Source organism: Solea solea, chromosome 9 (assembly GCF_958295425.1).
Source record: "Solea solea chromosome 9, fSolSol10.1, whole genome shotgun sequence".
In the NCBI taxonomy this organism is placed as follows: Eukaryota; Metazoa; Chordata; class Actinopteri; order Pleuronectiformes; family Soleidae; genus Solea; species Solea solea.
The window spans coordinates 15,138,999-15,160,596 of record NC_081142.1 but is presented as its reverse complement, the minus strand read 5'-3'; the positions used below and the strand labels follow the sequence as shown (position 1 = coordinate 15,160,596).

The 21,598-nt window shown below is 39.2% G+C and overlaps 1 protein-coding gene across 2 annotated transcripts in view; it reads right to left on the bottom strand.

Annotated features, from left to right (window-relative positions):
* Window positions 1–2,477: 2,477 nt before the first annotated feature.
* homer3b (homer scaffold protein 3b) overlaps window positions 2,478–21,598 on the bottom strand; it is a 39,454-nt gene continuing 20,333 nt past the window's right edge. For both annotated transcript variants that reach the window (XM_058638794.1, XM_058638795.1), the window contains 8 exons: window positions 20,527–20,658; window positions 20,124–20,231; window positions 15,583–15,591; window positions 13,980–14,119; window positions 11,641–11,797; window positions 5,824–5,934; window positions 4,713–4,793; window positions 2,478–2,841 (listed from right to left, as the gene is read on the bottom strand). In XM_058638794.1, coding sequence (XP_058494777.1) covers window positions 2,656–2,841; window positions 4,713–4,793; window positions 5,824–5,934; window positions 11,641–11,797; window positions 13,980–14,119; window positions 15,583–15,591; window positions 20,124–20,231; window positions 20,527–20,658 — 924 coding nt within the window. In that variant the 3' untranslated portion in view covers window positions 2,478–2,655. The remainder of the gene's footprint in view (window positions 2,842–4,712; window positions 4,794–5,823; window positions 5,935–11,640; window positions 11,798–13,979; window positions 14,120–15,582; window positions 15,592–20,123; window positions 20,232–20,526; window positions 20,659–21,598) is intronic.

Genomic DNA, 21,598 nt, shown 5'->3' with positions numbered 1-21,598 from the left:
TCACATGGAGGTGCAAACAGGAATGCTCAAGAACAGGTTTTTAGACCCACCATCACAAAAGAAAAGAATTTCTAAAAAACAGGTCTGTACAAATAGAAGAATCTTATCTCACAATGTCACATACCATTCGACACCAGTTAAATACCTTTAAATTCTGTAAATCTTGCGGGGGGAAAAGACTGTGTGATCAAGTCAGTAAATATTTACCAGTTCTCACATGACTTCAACTAACTGAAGTATTCTGAGGTATTTTTGCATCGTTACTGAAAGGTTAAATGTTTTGGGACAGTGTAATTGAAAATAATCAAATGGAGATGAAGGTAAAGCATTATACAATAAGTTCTCCGTTTATTCCAGTTAATGAGCCTTCAGAACATGATGACAATAAAAACACATTCTGTTTGTCATTTATTGTAGGAAATAAATAAAATTGCTCTACTGAAATGTAATGTCTGCAAGACATAAATCAGTATGGAGAAAAATGATGTAACCAAAGACCCCCCCCCCCCCCCCCCCCCAAATTCTCACAAACACAAAAATATTTAAGATTTAATTCACTACCTATTCTAAAATTGTAATACACCCAATAGTGTCATGTATCTGTGCTATTACAATTTCCCAAAATCTTTTTTCTAACAATACTATAAAAAGAAAAAGAATTTATTGCAAATATGGTGATAGTTGCATGTAGCTGATGATGTACAATGCCAGAAAAACAAAACCATTGACCTGGTCTGTGATGATGCTGTATGCAAGTCTAACTAGACTGAGTGAGTGTGATTAGTGCAGTACCATTATATCATATTCATGTTGTATCATAACTATATTGATTGTTGGAAAAAAGCTGAGATGATCATTTCAACTTAAAGCCAAGAAACCCAAACTATTAAACGTGTCTAACAAACACACCACCATGTGAAAATGGAACAACCCTTAGTAATAACTGCTGGTTACTGTAATAATAACGCTTCTACATTAGTTCATCAACAGATTTCATTATGACCCGTTTAAATAACATTTTGACACGTTACTATGATGCAGACAGCTGCGGCCTCAACAGCTGCACCTTAGTTGTACCTATTGTCATGAGAAGAAATCCATAACCCACCAGTGGGTGAGATGCAAAGATCAATAGTGTGCATCAGAAATGCACATCCAAAGCTTGAGAGACAATTACGTACCAAATTGCTAAAACTGCAGTTGTGCTTTTTTTTCTTCTTTTTTTGTAACTTAAGCAGTCTGAGGTAACACACACACACTGCAGGGCTCATGCAGTGCTCTCCTAATGATCTATATGCGCCACAGTTTCTCTGAGGGTTATTATTATTATTACTAGGATAATATCTTGTAGTGTTGCCCGAAAGCATAGTACATGACGAAGAACTAGGTTTAGTGAACACAGACAAAAACGTGTTAACATCAACGTAAACAAAACACAACATGGCACAGACGCGCATTCTCAGGCTCATCTCAATGTCCGAACGTCGGAAAAGCAAGAGAGGACAAATCTACCAAGCTGCTGCTTAAATTCAACGTCTCCTTTGACGTCCCTTCTTGCCCGTGATTAACTCAGATCAGAGATTGTGAATAATTAAGTGGTGAGAAAAAATAAAGTCCTCATGGTACATGAGCAAAACAGGGCCGTGGGCTGGCGATCATCACAAACAGAATGTGAGCAGGCTGCTGCGTCTCTGTGTGCATGTTCCGGCTGGTGGGAGGCTGCTGATGGTGAACGAAACTGATTTTATCAGGGTCTTTGTGTCTATGTGTCTTAAGCCCCGACCTAACACCTACAGGGTGCATCTCCACAGTCTCTACAGCCCAGAAATTCACTTTTGGTATAAAACTATATACTTTTTTGTTCTATATACTATCACTTTTCTCACTGTATTCATACTGGACTACGATGTGATGTGTGGGCCTCAAGCTTTTACTAAAAGGGGCGTCTGCTTAAAATAGAACTTTAGGGACAGAAACATAGGTTTCTATAGACAAATGTCTGGAGTTATGGTAAAATATTGTTGTTTAGGTATCAAAAATAATTACTCATTAACTTTATTTAATGCTCTTAGTTTCTCGCACAGACACCATTGAGTGGTTGGGATTTGTAGCTCCACAGAAAATCAGAGCGCCACTGTCAGGCCCTTAGTATTTGATTGTTTCAAACTTCATCTCTAAAGTGTAAAATGTAGACAAATCACTCAAAAAATAAGAGAAAAAAAATACTTTGATGCCTCTTGGAAATGGCAAATTGTCTTTTAAAAGTGGTTTCTCGATTTATTTTAATAAATCACCACATATCTGCTGTGATAAGATATAAAAGACTTTCACCGCCTCCAGATTCTGACAAATACACTTAATTGCAATGGCACCAAAGTAAGGAGGAGGGCGCTGTTTAACCATCAAACTGGGCCCAGTGTTGTCTCGTCAGAGTAGTCAGTTAAAAGCATGGATTGATGGGCTGATGGACATGCAGCTGATGTGAATTGTGTTTATTCTGCACTGATCTTAAACTAACAAAACAAATCCGTGAGAGAAAACACTTGAGCATTTTCCTCCACGCTGCTTTGATTCCTCCATCAGTGAAACACAAACGAAGGCCACGCGACGAAGACGAGCTCTGACTGTGGAGATGCAGCCCGGCTGCTGCTGTCGCTAGTTATCTACGAGCTTTGCTAAGCTCTGTCTCAGGTCCTTCAGGTCGCAGATTTTGACGTCCAGCACCTCGATGATACGCTGGACCTCGACCTCCGCCTGCTCCCGCTCCTCCCGGCTGGACGCCAGCGTATTTTCCGCACTCTGAACTCGATCCTCCAGCTCAGTGTTTCGTCTCTCCATATCCTGCAGACAAGTTTCATGGTTAGCATTATGCATTTCAATATGTTGTTGGTATTTGTCATATTCTTTCTGTGACATCACCACCACAGGCATCTAGTGTTCTAGTGGCACACCTGGCAGAGAGATGAGGGGCAAATTGCAAGACAGTAATTCACGCTACTTTTGCCGCCTCAGTCCATTATAATGTCATGAATGAATGATAAAGTCGAACACAGGACTGGCAATAATGCTTTATAATGGGCTTTATTTGTGTGTGGTTTGTGTGGTTCCTTTGTCTAAAGTCTGAAGCAAAATCTGTAATTATATGTGCCAACACTCTTTCTGTGTCTTTTAAGTGCTAAAAGAATGTGTTGTATTCAACACTACCCAGAGGGCGACCGCAGTACAGCAGCTTCTGATTAGGTACAAGTATCAAGCTTATACTAAACAATGCCATCACTACTAAATACAATCCACTTGATGAGAAGAGCAAGTTTGAACAACAACCAGTTGTAAATTTGAGCTTTATATTGCAGACGGTGCAGTTTGTAAAAAAAGTAGCGGTGAATAGATTAAGGAGTTAACACGGGGACAGCTAAGGTCAAAAATGAAAATACACTGGTATAGAACCTAATCAAGGCGATGCATTTCTCCTTGAAGCCCTCATTTCACCTCTACTGACGTCTGCATCACTGCTGCTGGTCTGAGCAACAACAACCAAAAAGAAAATAGTGAGACTCTGTTCACACTACAACTGAAACTTGTATTTTGTTTATCGGTATAATCTTTATAGTCAGTGTCATATGACTTTGAATATAATTGTCTATCGCTAAAGCTGCAGTGCATAACTTGAGGTGATCTTTGTTATTCATGATGTTATGCTGCTGCCTCTGTTTGGTCCAAGTGAACATTATTTACATACTACACCCGTCATCTGAATACAGGCGGAGGCTCTGTCAAGTAATACTATCAGACCTGACTGAGGGAGCGTTTGTCTATATTCAGTAGCAGCATTTGCTGAACATGTGGGTTTTCTGAGCAGTGGAATGTTGGAGGGGAAAGCTGGGGGACTTGAGACTTGCTTTTAATGTTGGCAAAACACTCGACTTGACTAAAATGACTTGACTTATAGAATATTTACATTTTCTCAAAAATTCAGGGGTTAAACGTTACCATTTTCTTTTTGAAACACTGAAAACATCGGGTGCCTGTTTTTGCAGCCTTGCGTGCAGACTTGGCCACTGTGTGACACCAACACCACTACGTGACACTTAAAATCCCACAAAGGAAGGTAAGACAGGAAGTCAGTTGTTTGCTATTTTAATCTTACACTAGTTAATGTCTTGGTGGATCAAAGCTGGTTATGATAAATGTGCGAAACGTGCCATTTTTTTAGCCTAATATTTGAAATGATGGAATATCTAGGAAATACACTTCTCTTGTAACATGGTTGATTTAAAGCAGGGACTCGACTTACTCCCATCTCTGTAATGTACTCTGAACATTTAGTGGGAGCTTCTTTGTGTTTTCAGTCAAACTCAAACCTGTTTGCAGAGGTTTCGCTTTACTAGTGCAACGCTGCTCTTGCCTCCATCTGTCTCGACACAAAACACGTTGAAACGTTGCTAGGCAACAAAAGATCTAAACACTGTTATATATAGTACAGTATTATAATCTATAACTCGAGTCACGATTAATCAGCGTCGGGTGAACTCATTTGACATTTGTATTAAGGAGTTGCATACTACAGCTTTAAATATGTCCTTTGACCATCGTATGAGATGTGTGTCATCTTCAAGTAAAACAAGTAGATTCAGAGTCGTTGGCTGTGATGTGTTGAGTTTAAGTACAAATCTAAGGAGGCAAAAAAAAAGCATTAAATCTCATGTGCTTACCTGGAGCTGCTGCATGGCTTCCTCTCTCTCCTTCTCTAACTTGCCCACATTTGCTTTCTTGCTCTGCAAATTGTGAATTTCCTAAAAAACACAAATGATTTCAAATCAACTCAACAGCCCACCGCCTTCTTTACCACCACAGCGCAGTCATTTATCATGCACAGGACACCTTGTTGTTCTGTGGAGAGGTGGGGGGGGGGGGGGGGGGGGGGGGCTGTTCCGCCTCCAGGGAAACATACCACCACCATCCTGCTGCCAAAAACGGAGCTGGTGTAAATGACGGGACAGCTATAGTTATGTTAATGAGGCTGAAGGGCAGCAGCAAGCTGCCTTCAATGTATATTTCATTTTAATAACCTATTTATTTTTACGGTGAAAATGGCTTTTTGGCTGAAGTGCACCCAGCATGCACTTGAGAAAGAAAATGCATGCTGGGTACAAGATAAATTGACCAGATTATAGTTGTGCACTATAAAAATTCACATTAAAGATTAATCAATGAAAAAGGTGACTCAGAACGGTCCTGTTTGGTCCTAATTAACATGTAGGTGACAGCTCGAGACATCTGCATCTCAGACTTAACATTCATTTTGGTACGTGTGTGTGTGTGTGTAGCATTCTATCAAGGATCTTTTCAGGCCAAGTGAATGATGAATGATGAATGAATCAACAATAAGACAAGTGATAATGGTTCAAAGACAAACTGTGGTCCAGTTGAGGGGAACTTGTTCCTCTTGTCTGTGTCTACTTGAATTTTAAACACGTATCTTAAAGACACTGAACTTATTGCACCACAGAGGTTTCATTCAAATCCTTAAAAGATGATTCAGAGAACAAATCATCAAACTGATGTTTTCTTGCCTCCTGGTTGCATTTATGTACAAATAAATCAATTCACTTAGATTTACCATTGTTGTTGTCTTTCTGTTTTTCCTCACAGCAGCCTAAATAAATATCCAATATTCATTTCCAGACAATTTATTATTTACTGCGGTCGCTATATTGTGAAATGCTGTTGTATTTTGTTCTCGCTTTCTTCACCGAGCGTCCCTTGAAAAGGTGAATACATTTAGACAAGTGCACAATACATGGTGTGGACAGGGCGCCTTGCCTGTTCTCTGGCACTCAGCAGAGCCTCGAGCTCCTCCAGTGAGCGACTCAGCTCCTCTCTAGCAGTCTGACCAGCAGCAGGATGTCCCAGCTGGGCCTCCAGATCTGCCACCTGGAGCAGACACACACACACACATGCAAGCAAACACATAAAGAGTTAATGCGGACACACCAACATGCTCACAATGACGTTAACGTAGCGGGCACAGCCTGAGCCGCACACTAATTAGCACTAAACACAAAGTAGTAGATGCAACATCATTGTTTTTTCATCAAAGTATCACACAAATTGAAATTGTGACCTTGTGGTGGCTCTCAATCACCACAAGTATTCCAATTAGTCTTGGAGAGGGTTCATTGACATCGGAACCAAAATTACACAGCACTTCATCCAACAGCTGTTGTGACTGTTGTCACTCAAAATGGAAAATGGAAGAAAAGGAGGTTAGCAGGTCAGAGGATCACCGCCAAGGAGCATGCAGACACCACTTTACAAGTTTTTGGCTGCTTTAGTTTCATAAATTAAACCAGTTACTCCTCAGTCTAAATTTGACAAAGATAGGAAAGAAGGATTTGTCTGGTGGAGGTAAAAAAAAACAGTGAATGGATAGTGAAATGGCTGTGGTGTAATTTTCTAAATACAAAGGAGCCTTCACTTCCAGAGTAAACATGAATATCAGCAAAAGGTTTTTATACAACAACAACAACAACAAAATAAAGATGCAGAAATATAATCACTGAAAAGGAAACACACAGGCACAATCACACATACACACACACACTGCATGTTTGATGATTACTACTGATGGAAAACAGGGTCACCACCTCCCCGCCTACACACACTCACGCACAGATACAGTCAGAACTAAGAGCAGCGTTCATCATGCATCACTCTGCTGTGCAATCTGCAAATGTGTTTAATGACACTTTCCTGATTCATTTACTCTGTCGTCTCTCGTCGAGTCCTCACTACACACACACACGCACGCACACACAAGCACTCACACATGCACACGTTGGTCCCGACAAGGTCAAGTTTTTATGGCAGAAAAGGTCGTCAAGTGGTAACAAATACAAATAATGTGAATGTGTAAAAGGATTTAGTCCTTAACAAGTCATACCTGGAACACACAGGACTCCACACTGACCTTAATCATGCCCAGTTAATGCCAAACATACTAACTTAACTTAACTTAACTTAAATTCAAATATTAGCCCTAAACAATCAGACATTACCTTCTGCCTCATTAGGACCAGGGGTTTTGGTCTCCATGAAGACTATGGGTCAGTTTTTATGACACAAAAAGTTACCCTTACCCTAACCTTAACCATCACAACTAAATGCCTAACCCCAACCATAACCCTTTACCCCAAAACCATGTCTTAATTCTCAAAAAGCCATTTTTAGGTTAGGGGACTAGCCAAAGTGTCCTCACTTTCCCAAAATGTCCTCACTCCCTATGGTTTTTAATTAGCTTGACCATCACAGACACCCATACAAAAAGACACACACGCACACACTGTGATGCCTCTGTAAAAAATAAGACTTTACTGCCCATGGACGCAGTATTGAAACCTCTTGCTGCTGTGACCTTTCCAAAATTGCTGGAGGAAAGTGACCTTGTAAAAAAATCACCAAAAAACATAAAAAAAAATGTTCCTGGTCGGAAAAACGAAGTAGGTGAGTGAATGTTTGTCTGTACCAGGACAAGCTGTTCGGCCTTTTTAAATCACTCAGTGACATTTAAAGCTTGTACTGCGTTGTGTAACTCTGCTCGAGACGTTTCACAGCTCTGAAACCTCACAGGATTAGTGGCACAAATAAAAACATGCTACAGGGTTAACCACATAAGCAAACGCGTATTCAAGTTTATACATTTTAAAGCAGAAACTAAAAATAAAAGGCTCTGATGTTACAAATATATTATAGTCTGTCACTGCCTTTGCCAGATGTTGAAGGTGAAAGCTGACGTACAGTATAATAAAAACTCTCAATGCACTCGACTGTTCAAGTTTTACTCAGTTACTTACACAAAATAAACTTTTCAACGATGCAATTAGGATTGAATCACAGAAACAATACGCTATAGCTAATATGATCAGTCAATAAAATAGATTACACCTACTAAATTGATAGAAATGAACTATCACCAATGATTTGACAAAAGGGTATTTTCTTTTTTTATTTTTACTATACATTTTAAACCAATGCAAAATGATATTTGGCTCCAGCTTTTTCAAAATAAAGACATGAAGGGTTTCTTCACTTATTCTGAGGCTTTGAACAATGACTTCTTAGTTTGTTTTTCCTTTCCCTTTATTCCGCACAGTTAAATTAGGAACGTCTTTCCCACGTATTTTGCTCACTTTGGATTCACAGCACAGCTAAATCTAATTATAACGCTGTTTCACTGCAGAAATAAAAAGCTGAAAGTTCTTTTTATTCAGTCATCTTTGACTCGACACAGGTGTGTGCACTGGGTTGTGCGTAAAGGGCTTGGTGAGATGAAAACATTGTAAATGCATCATACTGTGTTATCCATCACTTTAAAAACAGGCTATCGTATGTGGATGTTTTAGTCCATTGTACGCAGTGTTGCAGTTCAGTGAGCAGCTGTGATATGGGAGATTTGTGCCTCAATCTGGGCGAGTCATTTCATGATAATCCATCTATTGGCATTGAAAGAACGTTTTGTATTTTTTTTCCTCATCGAAACAGATTTCAGAACGTAAAATTGCGCTTCACTAAAATGTCGTCTATGAACTGTCGGTTTATACGCAAACCCGCAGGAGCTAATGTTGTTCATATTCGGTATTTTTGCAAAAACTGCTTGGCTCTCTACAGCTTTACAACTCCCGCTCATCACATCGGCTCCTCTTCACAGTTCCCAAAATCCACTCAGAACTTGATAAAAACGGCTTTTTTCCTACACTCCACCACGGTCATGGAACATTGTGCAAAATTCGCTACAGCTTCAGCATCTTATTTCCCTGGGCGAATTCAAAACTGTACCGACAGAAGAGTGTAATTGCTACTCCTAAAATTTCTTGCTTGTTTTCACCATAACCATAAAAGTTAAACCATAAAATGTCCCGTGAGTTAAGTGCTTTTGCATAACTTTCAATATCTGGCAGGTATTTACAATTTACTGCATGTTAAAATGGTGCATTTACAATTCAAAATGAAGAAAAACAACACTGTAGTTGTACAAGAACACCAGATGTTGTGTTAACTTTGAAATTTGAACAGTATAAAATAGCTCCTTCCTCTCTGGTGAGATTCTGATTTGCCGGCTTCCTGCAACAGTGCGAATTAAATTACCGTAATAACCACATAGTGGCTTTTCAGAAACCGATGGAATTTCTCCAATAGCACAAACCGTCATGTAATTTATGGTAATGCAAAGTGCGCTTGTTCAAATGTGTCGTCTGCAATACACTCGGTGTTACAGTGTTAGGTAGGGATGTACCGATACCACTTTTCTGTGTCTGATACCGATACCGATATCAAAACCTCGAGTATCTACCGATACCGATATTATTCCAATACAGTCATTTTAGACCATTTATGAACTTTAAAGCTGTTAACACATTTGTGCCGAGTCATTTCAAAGATATGACAAATATTGCTCTCCCCAAAAGAAGAAAATAAACATGCTTTTGCTGATATTTCTATATATTTTTACAGTCTGTGCATAGAAAAGCATGCGATATTTGGACGGACTATACATTTTTATCTGTCCGATCCAGTGATTTTGACCGAAATCGGACTGATACCGATACTTACCGATACCGATTTCCATTCCTAGTGTTGGGTGTTGATATGTTTTTATTCTGTTTGCTCTTTTGTTGTATCAGCGTGCCTCTTGGACACGTCTCCCTCGAAAAAGAGATTTAATCTCAAGGGACTTCCTCATAAAAATAAAAGGTTAAATTAAAAGAATGTAATGTTAAGTCAAATTAATTACTTAGAAAATACCCAACATGAAGAATTAACAGGAAACTTAATGTCATTTCTTTGAGTCCACGCCCTCACCTTTTATGCAAAGCACTTTGATTTCCTTTGTTTTTTGAAGGAAAATAAGAAATAAAAACAACCTCGTCTCGGGAACAAACTAACAATTCTCATTAAACCCGAGCTGCGGTCGTACCCAACCCAGGAAGACCAAAATACACCCGGCGTCTTTCTGTCGCTGATGAACACCAACATGGCTGAATCTGAGCATGTGATGAGGGAGAAGAAAAAAATAAAAAATAAATCAGCCAATGCCAACCTCGCTCCGTCTGCTGCTCCAACAGTTATTTATCTCCGTCCTACAACTGGGCCACAGAGAGTGGAGGGGGTGGGCAGTATAGGGTGTCCTGTCCCTAGAAAGAAGGAGGGAAAAAAACATCCCTGCCCCCCTCAAAAAAAAAAAAAACCCTTTGCCAAACCCTTGAGGCCTGCTCTACTTTTAGCCACCTGGTTGACTTTGCTGCAGTGTCTCTGTAGCTGCGTGTACATGTATTAGGTGTGGTTAACCTTCACCCAGACTTGGAGACAAAGATGAAACCACAAAGAGGTTTTACGTCACTGAAGACAATAGTTTTATGGAAGTTGGACGCGGCACGCGGCAATTCTGTTGTCCTGTGAAGAGGCGCTATAAAATATGAGCAAGGGCATGATATACTCTCCCTAAATTAAAGATGAAATGTCTGCATTCTGGCCCAGTGATCATCACGGGGGCCTGTCAACAGAAATATCCACACAGGGGGGGGGGGGGCTGGATGATGAATGCATCTGCAGTTTGGGACAGAGCAAGTTTGTGAGGGGAATTTAGTCTGACACTTGCTGTAGACGTACGATTAAAATCAATTCATCACACCCAGTTTCTATATAAAATAAGAAATCACTCTGGGATGACAGGAACTATTTCTGCTTTGCTTTTGGCAAAGTGTTGCAAGATACTAATCATTTTTGGGGCATTTAGACTGGACATAAGATTATTTATGCCATAAGTATGTCATATATGATTATTTTTCTTAAGCAATTGGCAGATGTTGTGTTTACATAATTTTTTTTTTTTTTAAAGCGATGAGCTTATGAGACTAAATATTTTGTAGAGTGTTAAAAAAATCGGGAGGTTACAGATGAGTCAAAATACATGATATTAGAAAAGGTATTGTTACTGCGATATCATATTTTTCAAAACACTGTAAATATCATAAAAGATATAGATTGACAAATCCTTGTGTTAGTTTTGTTTGACCAAGAACTTACAATAAAGATAGATAACGGTTTTTGTTTTGTCATTTTTTCCTATATGGCAGCCTACATTCCAAATGAGGAGAATTTGTTAAACATCTGCAGTGTGACAGTGTAAATGATTCTGCTTACATTTATTTGATGTTGAACTGTTTTCATAGTTATTGCAAGTAATATTGTCACTGCAATATTATGTCATAACTACATTATCGTATGTTATCAAACATTAATAATAAATGTGTTACAATGTACACAATAGGGCTGGACAATTAGTCGAAATTATATCAAAGTCACAATACAGCCTACTGAAATTTTCAAATCGTTGGAGGTGCAATATTTGTGAAAGCCAAAATGTGTGTCAAATTATCATTTTAGATTAATCCTCTTCTGACCTACACACATCTTACTCTACAGACTGAAGACTTTGTTTCTCACAGATCTGCACAAATATCACACAGTCATCATTCTAAATATGTTTTTTGAATAAAAATGAGAATAACGATGTCAAAATGACCATTCCCTCACAATTCCTGTAAAAACAAAATCCCTAGTACACAGCGTCTGCATGGTCACCTGGTCTCGGAGGCGGTCGGTCTCCTCCTGGTATTCGGCCAGCTGTTTCTTCCACTGCTCCACGCTGCTGTTTGCTTCCTGCAGCGCTTCCACCAGCTTAGCGTTACTGTCCTGCAGTGTGAAGAGCTCAGCCTCCAGGTTTATCTCACACATGGACCTGAAGTCAAAAAAACGATGCAATTAGGATTGAATCACAGAAACAATACGCTATAGCTAATATGATCAGTCGATAAAATAGATTACACCTACTAAATTGATAGAAATGAACTATCACCAATGATTTGACAAAAAAACAAAAAAAAATGAAATGACATAACTTTTATGGTCATTTGAGGCCTCTACCATGTCTTTGTTTTGGTTATAATTTGCGCCCAGATATTGTAGCACACAGTATCTGTGTATATGTGTGCCAGCTGCCATTGTAAAACCACCAGAATAATGTGCACAGCAGAGTCAGGAGATGATTCTCACACTCAGTTTTGATGTCTAAGTGAAAATAGGAATGTAGTGGTGGTTTGCTTCTAAGTTGCTAAAAAGAAAAAAGAAAAGAAGAAGCTAAATCACCTTCGACAATTAAAAATCTCACCACCATGGGGTTGTAAATAAAACATTTAAGTGATGGACGCAAGGTGTTCTCCTTTTAATCCTTTAAATAATCTTCATGTATCTCTAATGTATCACGATAATGATCAATATCCAATGTAATGTAACTCTTTGAGAGATTTGGAAGTTGAGCTTTAATGTTCGTTTATAATTTCCCTTCTTTCTTTTTTTATTTCAAATGTGCAAAGTTAAGTACAGTATAAGTAGCATCATTCATCTCACATAAAAAAAAAGAACTAAGAAAAAAAAGAAAGAAAATAAGCAAAATCACCTGCAACGATGAAAAATCTCACCACCATAGAGTTGTAAATAAAATATTTAAGTGACGAACACAAGGTGTTCTCTTATTGCAGTGTGGGAAAGAGAGATTACGTCCTGCGTGTCGATAAAGGTCAGGATTCAGAGGAGATATTTAATAAATCCGGGGAGCTTTAGGATGAGACTTCGAGTTTAGGAAGTGGAGTCTTTGCCATGGCGACCACACCAACACCTTGGCAACCATAAAACTACTCGTCATAACAGAGGAGAGAGAGAGAGTCTGTAGTATAGAGGCTCATAACAATCATAAAATAAAATGGGCCGAGGATAATGGGATGTAAATCAGCCAAGGACAAGTGCTTTTTTGCTCCCTGGTCTCAGATGGAAGGTTGAGTGATCAATAATGGTCACCGTTAGAACAGGTCCTAAACTCAGCAGCAGTCGGCTGTCTGCACAAATTCACTGCGTTCATTTGCTTAAAACTCTCAACTCAAACCTTAACAATAAACTTGTTACGTTGTTTTATGTCCCCAAACTGAAGATTATGCTCGACATTGTTGTCCATATTCTGAATTCACATTTGTTAGTCCTGTCTACACGTGCAAACCATATCTGTTTATCCTAGAAATTGGATTCATCAAAGTTTCTGATTTAACAGGATGTTGTGTATGAACCACATTCAACATGTCAGGACAAAGTCAAGCAAGGAAAGATGGAAAACACCTCCTACAAACATAAGGCATTAACAGGAAAGAAATGGCTCCAAAAGTGAACCTTTATTTGTAAATCTGGATGGGATGTGAGGAGATGTGAGGCTCCGTTCTGCTGCAGCCACGAGGTCACAGACACAAACCTTTCCATTCTTTTATTCTCTGCTGTCTGTTCTTCATTCATTCAGTTTGTGTGTTTTGTTTTTTAAAGAAACCTCTCCACCCCTCAGATTACCAGCTCAGTAGCTCTCTAAAAACCTATGAAAAGCCTTCAGTGACATGTGGTGAAAAGTGGAGCAATGAGTTAGACAACATGTGCTATTTCTGGCACCTGCGTCAATAACGTTTCAATAAAGCAATGAGGAAAAAAGCATCACCACAAATACCTGCTCTGTAAATACTTTTTTAATCTAATGGTTAATAATGGTCATTGCCTTCCTCCCTTTAACAGAACAGGAGTTGAGTGTTTTTCATCCTCAGCCTCATTTACTGTGCACAGCTCAACAAAGTGCTTCAGGCATTTACATCTTCTCACGTAGCAGAGCTGTGGCATTTGACACACACACACACACACACACACATCTGCTCCTGTTGTTTCATTTAAATATGGTTATATATGTTTTTGTGTATTATTAATACTGGAGAGGATTGTTGTATTTATTGCTATGCTGCATTGTCCGCTGCACGTTCAAAAATGTCAGAAAGTTCTGCTGATAAACTTTCACACGAGATAAAAAAAAAAAGAAGAAGAAAAATCACCATCATTACCCTTCAGACAACATCTTCTTCACCCGCTCCTTCTCCACTGTCAGCTCCACCTCAGCGCTCTTGCTTCGAAACAGCTTCTCCTCGCCCGGACCGTTAACCGTCAGCAGCGGCGGCGGCGAATGACGCTCCTCTGACAGCTCCTATAGGTCAATGACAGATGAAAAAAATAACACATCAGTATCAGTCCAGTTATTAGTCGACTACAATTTTTAAGAAATGAGGATTTGACGTGTTTTTCTGTGACCCACAAGTATACTTAGAGAAGAATAAAAAAGAAAGTTCAATTTAATTCAATCAACTAAAATATCCAACAGTAATTATTATTTGATGTGTAAAATGTTGACATCATGTTTGACAACTGGTTTTTTTTGGCCATAAATAATCTTTATGTATCTCAAATGTATCACGATAATTATCAATATCCAATGTAATATAACTTGTTGAGAGATTTGGAAGTTGAGTTTTAATGTTTGTTTATATTTCCCTTCTTTTTTTTAATTTCAAATTAAGTACAGTATTAGTAGAATCATTCATCGTCATCTCACATTAAAAAAAACTAACTTTGAATGAACATTTCAGTTCGTAGAAGTCTTGACTCTAACCTGCTTTGTGCTTTGGTATTTTCCTTCACTGTTGCCCACAAATGGGTTCAATCTTTCTTTCCCAACAAACCATTCCCCTCAGTTGGAGGCTGCATGCGTGTGCTCAGCCTCCCTTTTTTTGTTTTATAGTGTACAGATGAATTAGTTCAGACAAGGGTTCTGTAGTGCTGTTGCCTTCTGTTTTGGTCTTTGTGCACCAAAACCTGAGCTCGTCAACGACCACCGGCCTCCTCAGTGAAGCTTTACAACCCTGCACTTACTGTAGAAAAAGCTTGTATTATTCATTTAAGGCAGGCTGTCTGTGTTCCCCGGAGGACAACAGTTTATTATCTGCAGCTCATCTGCTCTCTCCGACCTCAGAGATGGATATGTAAATAAAACACCAGGCTTATCCCACACTGTGGATTAGAACTGTGTCCAGAAGAAGGAACCAGAGAACAGGGAGAATCAAAGTCAAGTCAACGGATCGCCTAAGCATATCCCTGAATTATTTATACTGTGGATCATGTTTAAGTCATAAAAAGGATTACAAATTTACAACTCTCTTTTTTTTTTCCTTCTGCATTTTGTTCACTAACAAGCGGAGTGAAAACACGGCAGAGACATGAAAGCACAAACCTGCAAAACAACCAACTACTAATTAACTTGAGCTCAAAAGGGAACTGACACAAATTCCCACTTGTCTCTTTTTATGCCGTGTGGAATATCGATAATATCAGTGAACGAAAAGAAGAAAATGGCTGAATTTAGTCATGTGCTGCCATGACCTGTGCTTTTCTCTGCGCTCAGAACAAAAACGTGCAGGTGCGTTGCTGCTGGCGTCACAAACAAAGGCTTTTCTCTTTCGGCAGCAAAGTTCTGAAGCTAAATTTGTTCTGAAGTCAACTTGGAATTAATTATTGAGCACACTAGTCCATACAATAGCAAGTATGTGAACACCACAGTCACTTAGAAGATGTAATTTTCTTTCCTTTTTGATTAGGGGGTGGAGTTTCACTCACCTGGGAGAGCTGGGAGATGAATACGGCCCATGATGCAGCAGGAAAACAGAGAGCAGGAGGAGAACATGAGGAGAAAAAGAAAAGTTACTGAGCAGCATGAATTTACAGTAATTCTGCTTTGTTCCCCGTTCATGAAAGTTTCACCTATTACACTCAGGAATTAATGGATTTTATATCTGTGGTTTGTTTCGAGTTAAGAGAGGAAGAGAGAGTGACAGGTGATCACATAACATTGAGTACTTAGCCAAAAAGGAATAAATATGTTTTTTGTTTTTTTGATCTTCAGCACAATTTGGATGATCATAAACTGTAAGAACACAAACACCTCAGTAAAAACCTGCCAAATAGAAGTGTATGTGTGAATGTGTGGTTGTTTTTTTAACACCTCAAACCTCGGAGAAGACACTGTAATCGACAGTATTCCAGGTATTTAAAATATTTAGCGGCTTTTTCATCTTGATGCATCTGCACCACTGTTCATCTCTGGTACATTCACACAGATATTTACTTATTTATCCGAGCTTCAGTCCATTTGCTCCCTAAAGCTCCAGTTTTTCCACTAACCCGATTTATTAATTCATGTGTGAAATGCATCAGAGGTATGTGCTTAGAACCGCTCGCTCGCCCACTCCCTCACTGCAATCATTTATCAGTTTCAATTCATTAATTCATTATTAAAGTAATCGTCAACTGTTTAAATAACAGATTAATCAGTTTGAGTTTCTTGAATGTGAGCGTTTCCTGGTTTGAATGGAATGTCTTTCCTCTGTGGACAAAACAAGACGATGGAGGATATAGCTCATATTTTTAAGATTTCTCTACTCTGGTCACTCTGATATCTGTCACATTAATCCTTTATTTAATGGTGTGAACAAGTGAAGTCTTATTTGATGCATGACAATACTTATTTCCCTATTTCCAGAAAATAAGATAATGGTATAGAAGATAAAAATAAAGAACTTTTAGTAGCTGAGCCAGACGAAACAGGAGGAACACAACTTTAATAGCCTTATTTAAATTATGTTTTAGGAGTTTTTGTTTTTGTCTTTTACACCAAAGTGCTAATCGTAGACGCTTGTGTTCTGTTCCTGTCTGTGACTACTATAATTTTTATCTTTAGCACAAATCTTGTTTATTATCTCTGCACTTGTTGTCAATCAGGCGACGTTTCGCTGCATCGCTCCGTTTATCGTTCCTGAACTCCATCTCATCGACTCCACCATCTCCTCCTGCATCTGATCACTGAGCTCTGCAAATAAGCCTGAAAGCTCGGGCTTTACTGCCTGCAGATCGCCTGCTGCCAACCACGTATCACACTCTGAATATGTGCTTCATGAAGCTCGAGGCTGCAGAGCTGCAACTCTGCAACACTGTGGACTGATTCTGTAAGCAGCAGGGCTGTTATTGACCAGCTGGAGGCGAAACAAACAAAACGTACACACTGGGTGACGGAGAACAGCTTCTCTGTAGTACTGTTTAAACCATCATCATCCCTCGGATTATAAGTGGATCAGGATGCCAAGGCTTTTTGTTTTTTTTGGTTGTTATTTCCTCTTATCACAAAAACGATATTCCTCTTCTATATTTTCAATTTATACCTTGACTTTATGATAGATAATATCAATATTATTGTGGTACATGCAGGATAAAAGAGGCAAAATGGTCAAAGTAACAGTACATAATGCCTCAAAATGCATTAGTGTAATGTTATAGAGATGTTCAGTTTATTGAACCTGTGTTTTACTGCTATTACAAATGGTATTGTCCATTCTTCTGTGCAGGAATGCATGTCAATAACTATAATTTGGCATCTTAATCAAGAAATTAAGATATGCTTTACTATTTTTTTTTTTCTTCAGTTTCTTGTAAATTCATGGCTAACAATAATTATATTTTAATTGTGTTAAAGAGCTTTTACGTACTGGTGTAGTAACCATTACAGAAACATAAAAAATTATTTTGATAATTACCAATGCTGTTCATTTAGGGCAGCTATGGCTTTTGGTGATGGTCTAATACATTTGTTAGCACTGTATGTAACTGTAGTTCCATTTACTAACCTTTCATTTTCATTTTGTACTTATGCTAAATACACATCCCTGTTCCACTGTTTTATAAAAAGATTAAAAAAGTGCATTTTGGTGTTCACCATTGTATGTATATATACACCTTGAACAGCCAAAGTGTGGCTGGTTTTTGATGTCATTTAGTTGATTTGAAAAGTACAAAATACTTTTCAAATCAAATCGGTTCAGAATGAGCATAACGGGCCACAGACAACATCTATAAAACACAACACAACATCAACTCTAACAAGCTCTTAACTGGCATTACAGCTCTTTGGATCCCATTTATTTGGCTTCGTCCTCATACATAAAGTACCATCACACAATAGCTTTGACGGGATATTATTTCTCTATCACGCAGGTTTTAACACTCAGCAGTGAGGTGTTTTATAGTGAGCTGTAGCGACTCAGAGGTGAGATGCTGTGATATTAGCCACAACGCCACCACCGAGTTTACCGTCTGACACAAAATCAATGACTGTTGTCTTAGCCAGAAAAATCAGTGCAGGCTGCGCTGCTGCGTCTGACCTTGACTGACTTTAATTGTTCTTTAAAGTCAACAACAACCATCAAGGACTCTAGTTACCACAGTAACACTCCTGCTTGCTGTTTGTGTCACTGACGACCAGTACATCACACAGTGTCCGAGTACATACACTCTACTGCTGCTCTACTCCACACCACATCCATTTGAACGCTTTAGTTATGAGTTTGATTATATATTAAAGGATAAAAATGTATGTGTATCGCACCAAACCAAAGCATACATTTTTTCAAGGCAGTAGTAAGGCAAAGACCTTAAAATACTATAGAAACAAGAGAAGAGAAGCCCAACAGTTTCCAAAAAAACTCCCTTTTAACAGCGAGAAAACTCCATCAGAACCAGACTCGCAACCATCTGCCTCGGCCGGTTGGGGTGAAAGGAAACACAGGGGAGAGAAGGGAGGTAGGGGAGAAAAAAGGAAAGGGGGGTAGAGACAGTAGAGAGAAACCAGGAGCAGATATATATCACAGTTGTATAAATTCCTATCACAGTTGTAAAGACACCGCTATAATATTTTTATACTATAACAGTGTCGTTTATACTAGCAGTAGCATGAATTGTAGTGAATTACATGTTTATTGTTAAACGTCAGACAGTTTGAGGAGCTTTTGTCCTTTTGCCTGTTTGGAATTCTCTCGTCATTGACCTCCTTGGTATCAATGCTTGATTTTGTGGCACCACAGGTGTTTTCCCTTGGCTGCACTAAATAAATTGACAAGACAAAGCATCAGCTATTCTTAAAGTGTCTCGGTGCTTGGCTCAGCGTCGGCGTCATGATTCTGCAGTCTCTCGGTCTTAATCACTGACTGGCTTTGTAAAGATTTACACACAGTGGACTTGCATCGCATTAACAAGCACTACTGTGTTTTTGGCCCGTCACCACAGCAACAATAAACAGACTCTTAAGTCTAATATGTGGAGGAACCAAATATTAAAAAAAAATAATAAAAAAAAAAAAAGACTGACAGAGCGTCTCGAAAAGATTTATATGTGACACATGTTCCCCCAAAGTTAGAGCAATTAAATCTGAGTCCCGTCCTCCCAGTAAATGTCTGAAGAACTGCACCAGTAAATATAACTCTGACTTTCAGTGTCATTGAGGTGCAGGCTTCGCAAGGGAAAGAAGGTTAAGTAAAAAATGTGGGGATTCATCTAATCACTGATGATTCTGTACAGGTTAAAATGGCAAACCAAGTCACTGTACTGGCCAAATACCATCATGCCACAAGTTTAATCACTTCACGCCGTCCATCCCTCCAACAACATTCTTTTTAGATCACGTTATATAACACACAAAGTTGAAATAGTTGCAGATATCATATCTTTTTTGTACTCCCAAAGGGGAGCAAGCAAGACAAAGGCCTTCTCCAATTAGGGTGTAAATGTGGCAATTCAACTAAGTACTGACAAATCATATATCTTGCATCTCATTGCCCTGAATTCACACGGGGAACAACTCGCCTCAATTTTATGCACAGAGTTTAGTCTAGTCTCCTTGATTTAGATGCTATAAGCATCACAAAATTTAACAGCAGCATGTGTCCAGAGACCATGTCCCAGTTGCGGAGGAAAAACCACAGACTCCTCTTGGGAGAAAAACGTTTTTGAATTTTGCTTTTTTTCCCCTCTAGGAGAAAAATATTCCCAGTGAAACTGTACAGTGAGGATTTCGGAAAGTTAATTTCCAAAATAGCAAATAAAAACAGTTTTATTGTTATGCTATAAAATTATTAATACAAAAACCCAGCAAAAACCCATATATTACTACATAAAAGCTCCCTTATTATTCATTTAATTTTTTTGCCTGATTGACCTTTTGATAATTTCATCAGATTCATTTTTTACCTTGGGTTTTCAGACAAAAATAACAAAAGAAATATATGTAGATAAATACGCTAATGTTTCATGGAAGGGGCGGCGGTGCTCTTTACCTGGGGAGCTGCAATGCTGAGTGCAGGGTTGGCAAGTTCAAACCTCTCCTGGGATTTCTCTCTGGCCAAACGGGCCGCCTCCTTCACCTCTTTAAACTGCTCTGCGAACTGCAGGTGGAGGAAGAAAGGAGACGCGAGTTACAGCACTCAAGAAACCACACACTCTCTCAAATCTTCTTTACCTGTGTGTTACATTCAGGAGGCAGAAAGTGGACGTAACACACGTGAGTACGTTTGTATAAGCGCGACATAATGAGCTGATGTGAATATAATCCAGCCGCATTAGAAGCTGATCCAACCTGCATGAAAACAGCGCCCCGATCGTCCCATCGCTGTCCTCTTCTGCCGCGTCATTAAGGGACTCTTTCTACTCAGTAATTAATGAGAGACTCCTTTTGTTTACCTGCTGCAGTTGCTGCTCTGTGGAGAAGCCCAGGCCATAAACGGTGTTGGCCCTGCTGTCGGCCCACTGGCCAAACTTCTGCGAGGTTTTGGTGAACGTCATGTTGGGAGTGATGGTGCTGTTGATGATGGCCTGGCACCACAGAGAGTAAAATTAATAAACGGACAGAAGTAAACAGTGGATCAATTATCAAATAATAAATGTGTGTTTTCAAATAAGAACAGGAAGGTTTTCCACCAAAATTATAGAGGGGAGATACCGTGTGATACAATACACATTTTTCTTTTAGTATTTGACGTTTTGAAATGAATATCAATGTTTCGTTAGAAACTTCACAACGTTGTATATACTCAGTGTGATCTATTTCACTACTTTTTCCATAATTCGACAAAGGAGGTTAAGTTTTTGCCCACTTTTGTTTTTAAGCAGAGCAATGACAGGTTTGGATGATAATTTGGGGGGGTGGTGGATGTGGGTTATGATACAAGGAAGAAATCCATCCATCCATCCATTTTCTACCACTTTATCCTCCACAGGAAGTTCGCGGGGGGCCCTGTGCCCTGTGCTCAGCTGACACAGGGCAATAGGCGGGGGACACCCTGGACAGATCGCCCTGTCCATCGCAGGGACACATATAGAGACAAACAACCATTCACTCTCACTCTCACACCTAAGGTCAATTTAGAGTGTCCAATTGACCTAATCCCCATATTTCATGTTTTTGGACTGTTGGCGGAAGCCCACACACACACGGGGAGAACATGCAAACTGTACATGCAAACAGAAAGGCCCTTGTTCCAACCGGGGCTCGAAAAGGCAAGAGTGGTTCACACTTTCATACAGGGAAGCACCCACAAACTCACAACCTTCAAGTTGAAAGACAGCTCACTCTACCACTGAGCTACTGTCGCCCCTATGGTCCCAGATTCGGTTGGTTTTTTTTTTTCGGTAAACTGTTAATTTTGAGAGATGAATGAAAGGTATTGACACAGGGGGAAGTATAATTGGGTATAAAATGTGGATGCCACATAACAGTGACCCAACAGGCATATTACGCATATTTATCTGTCCC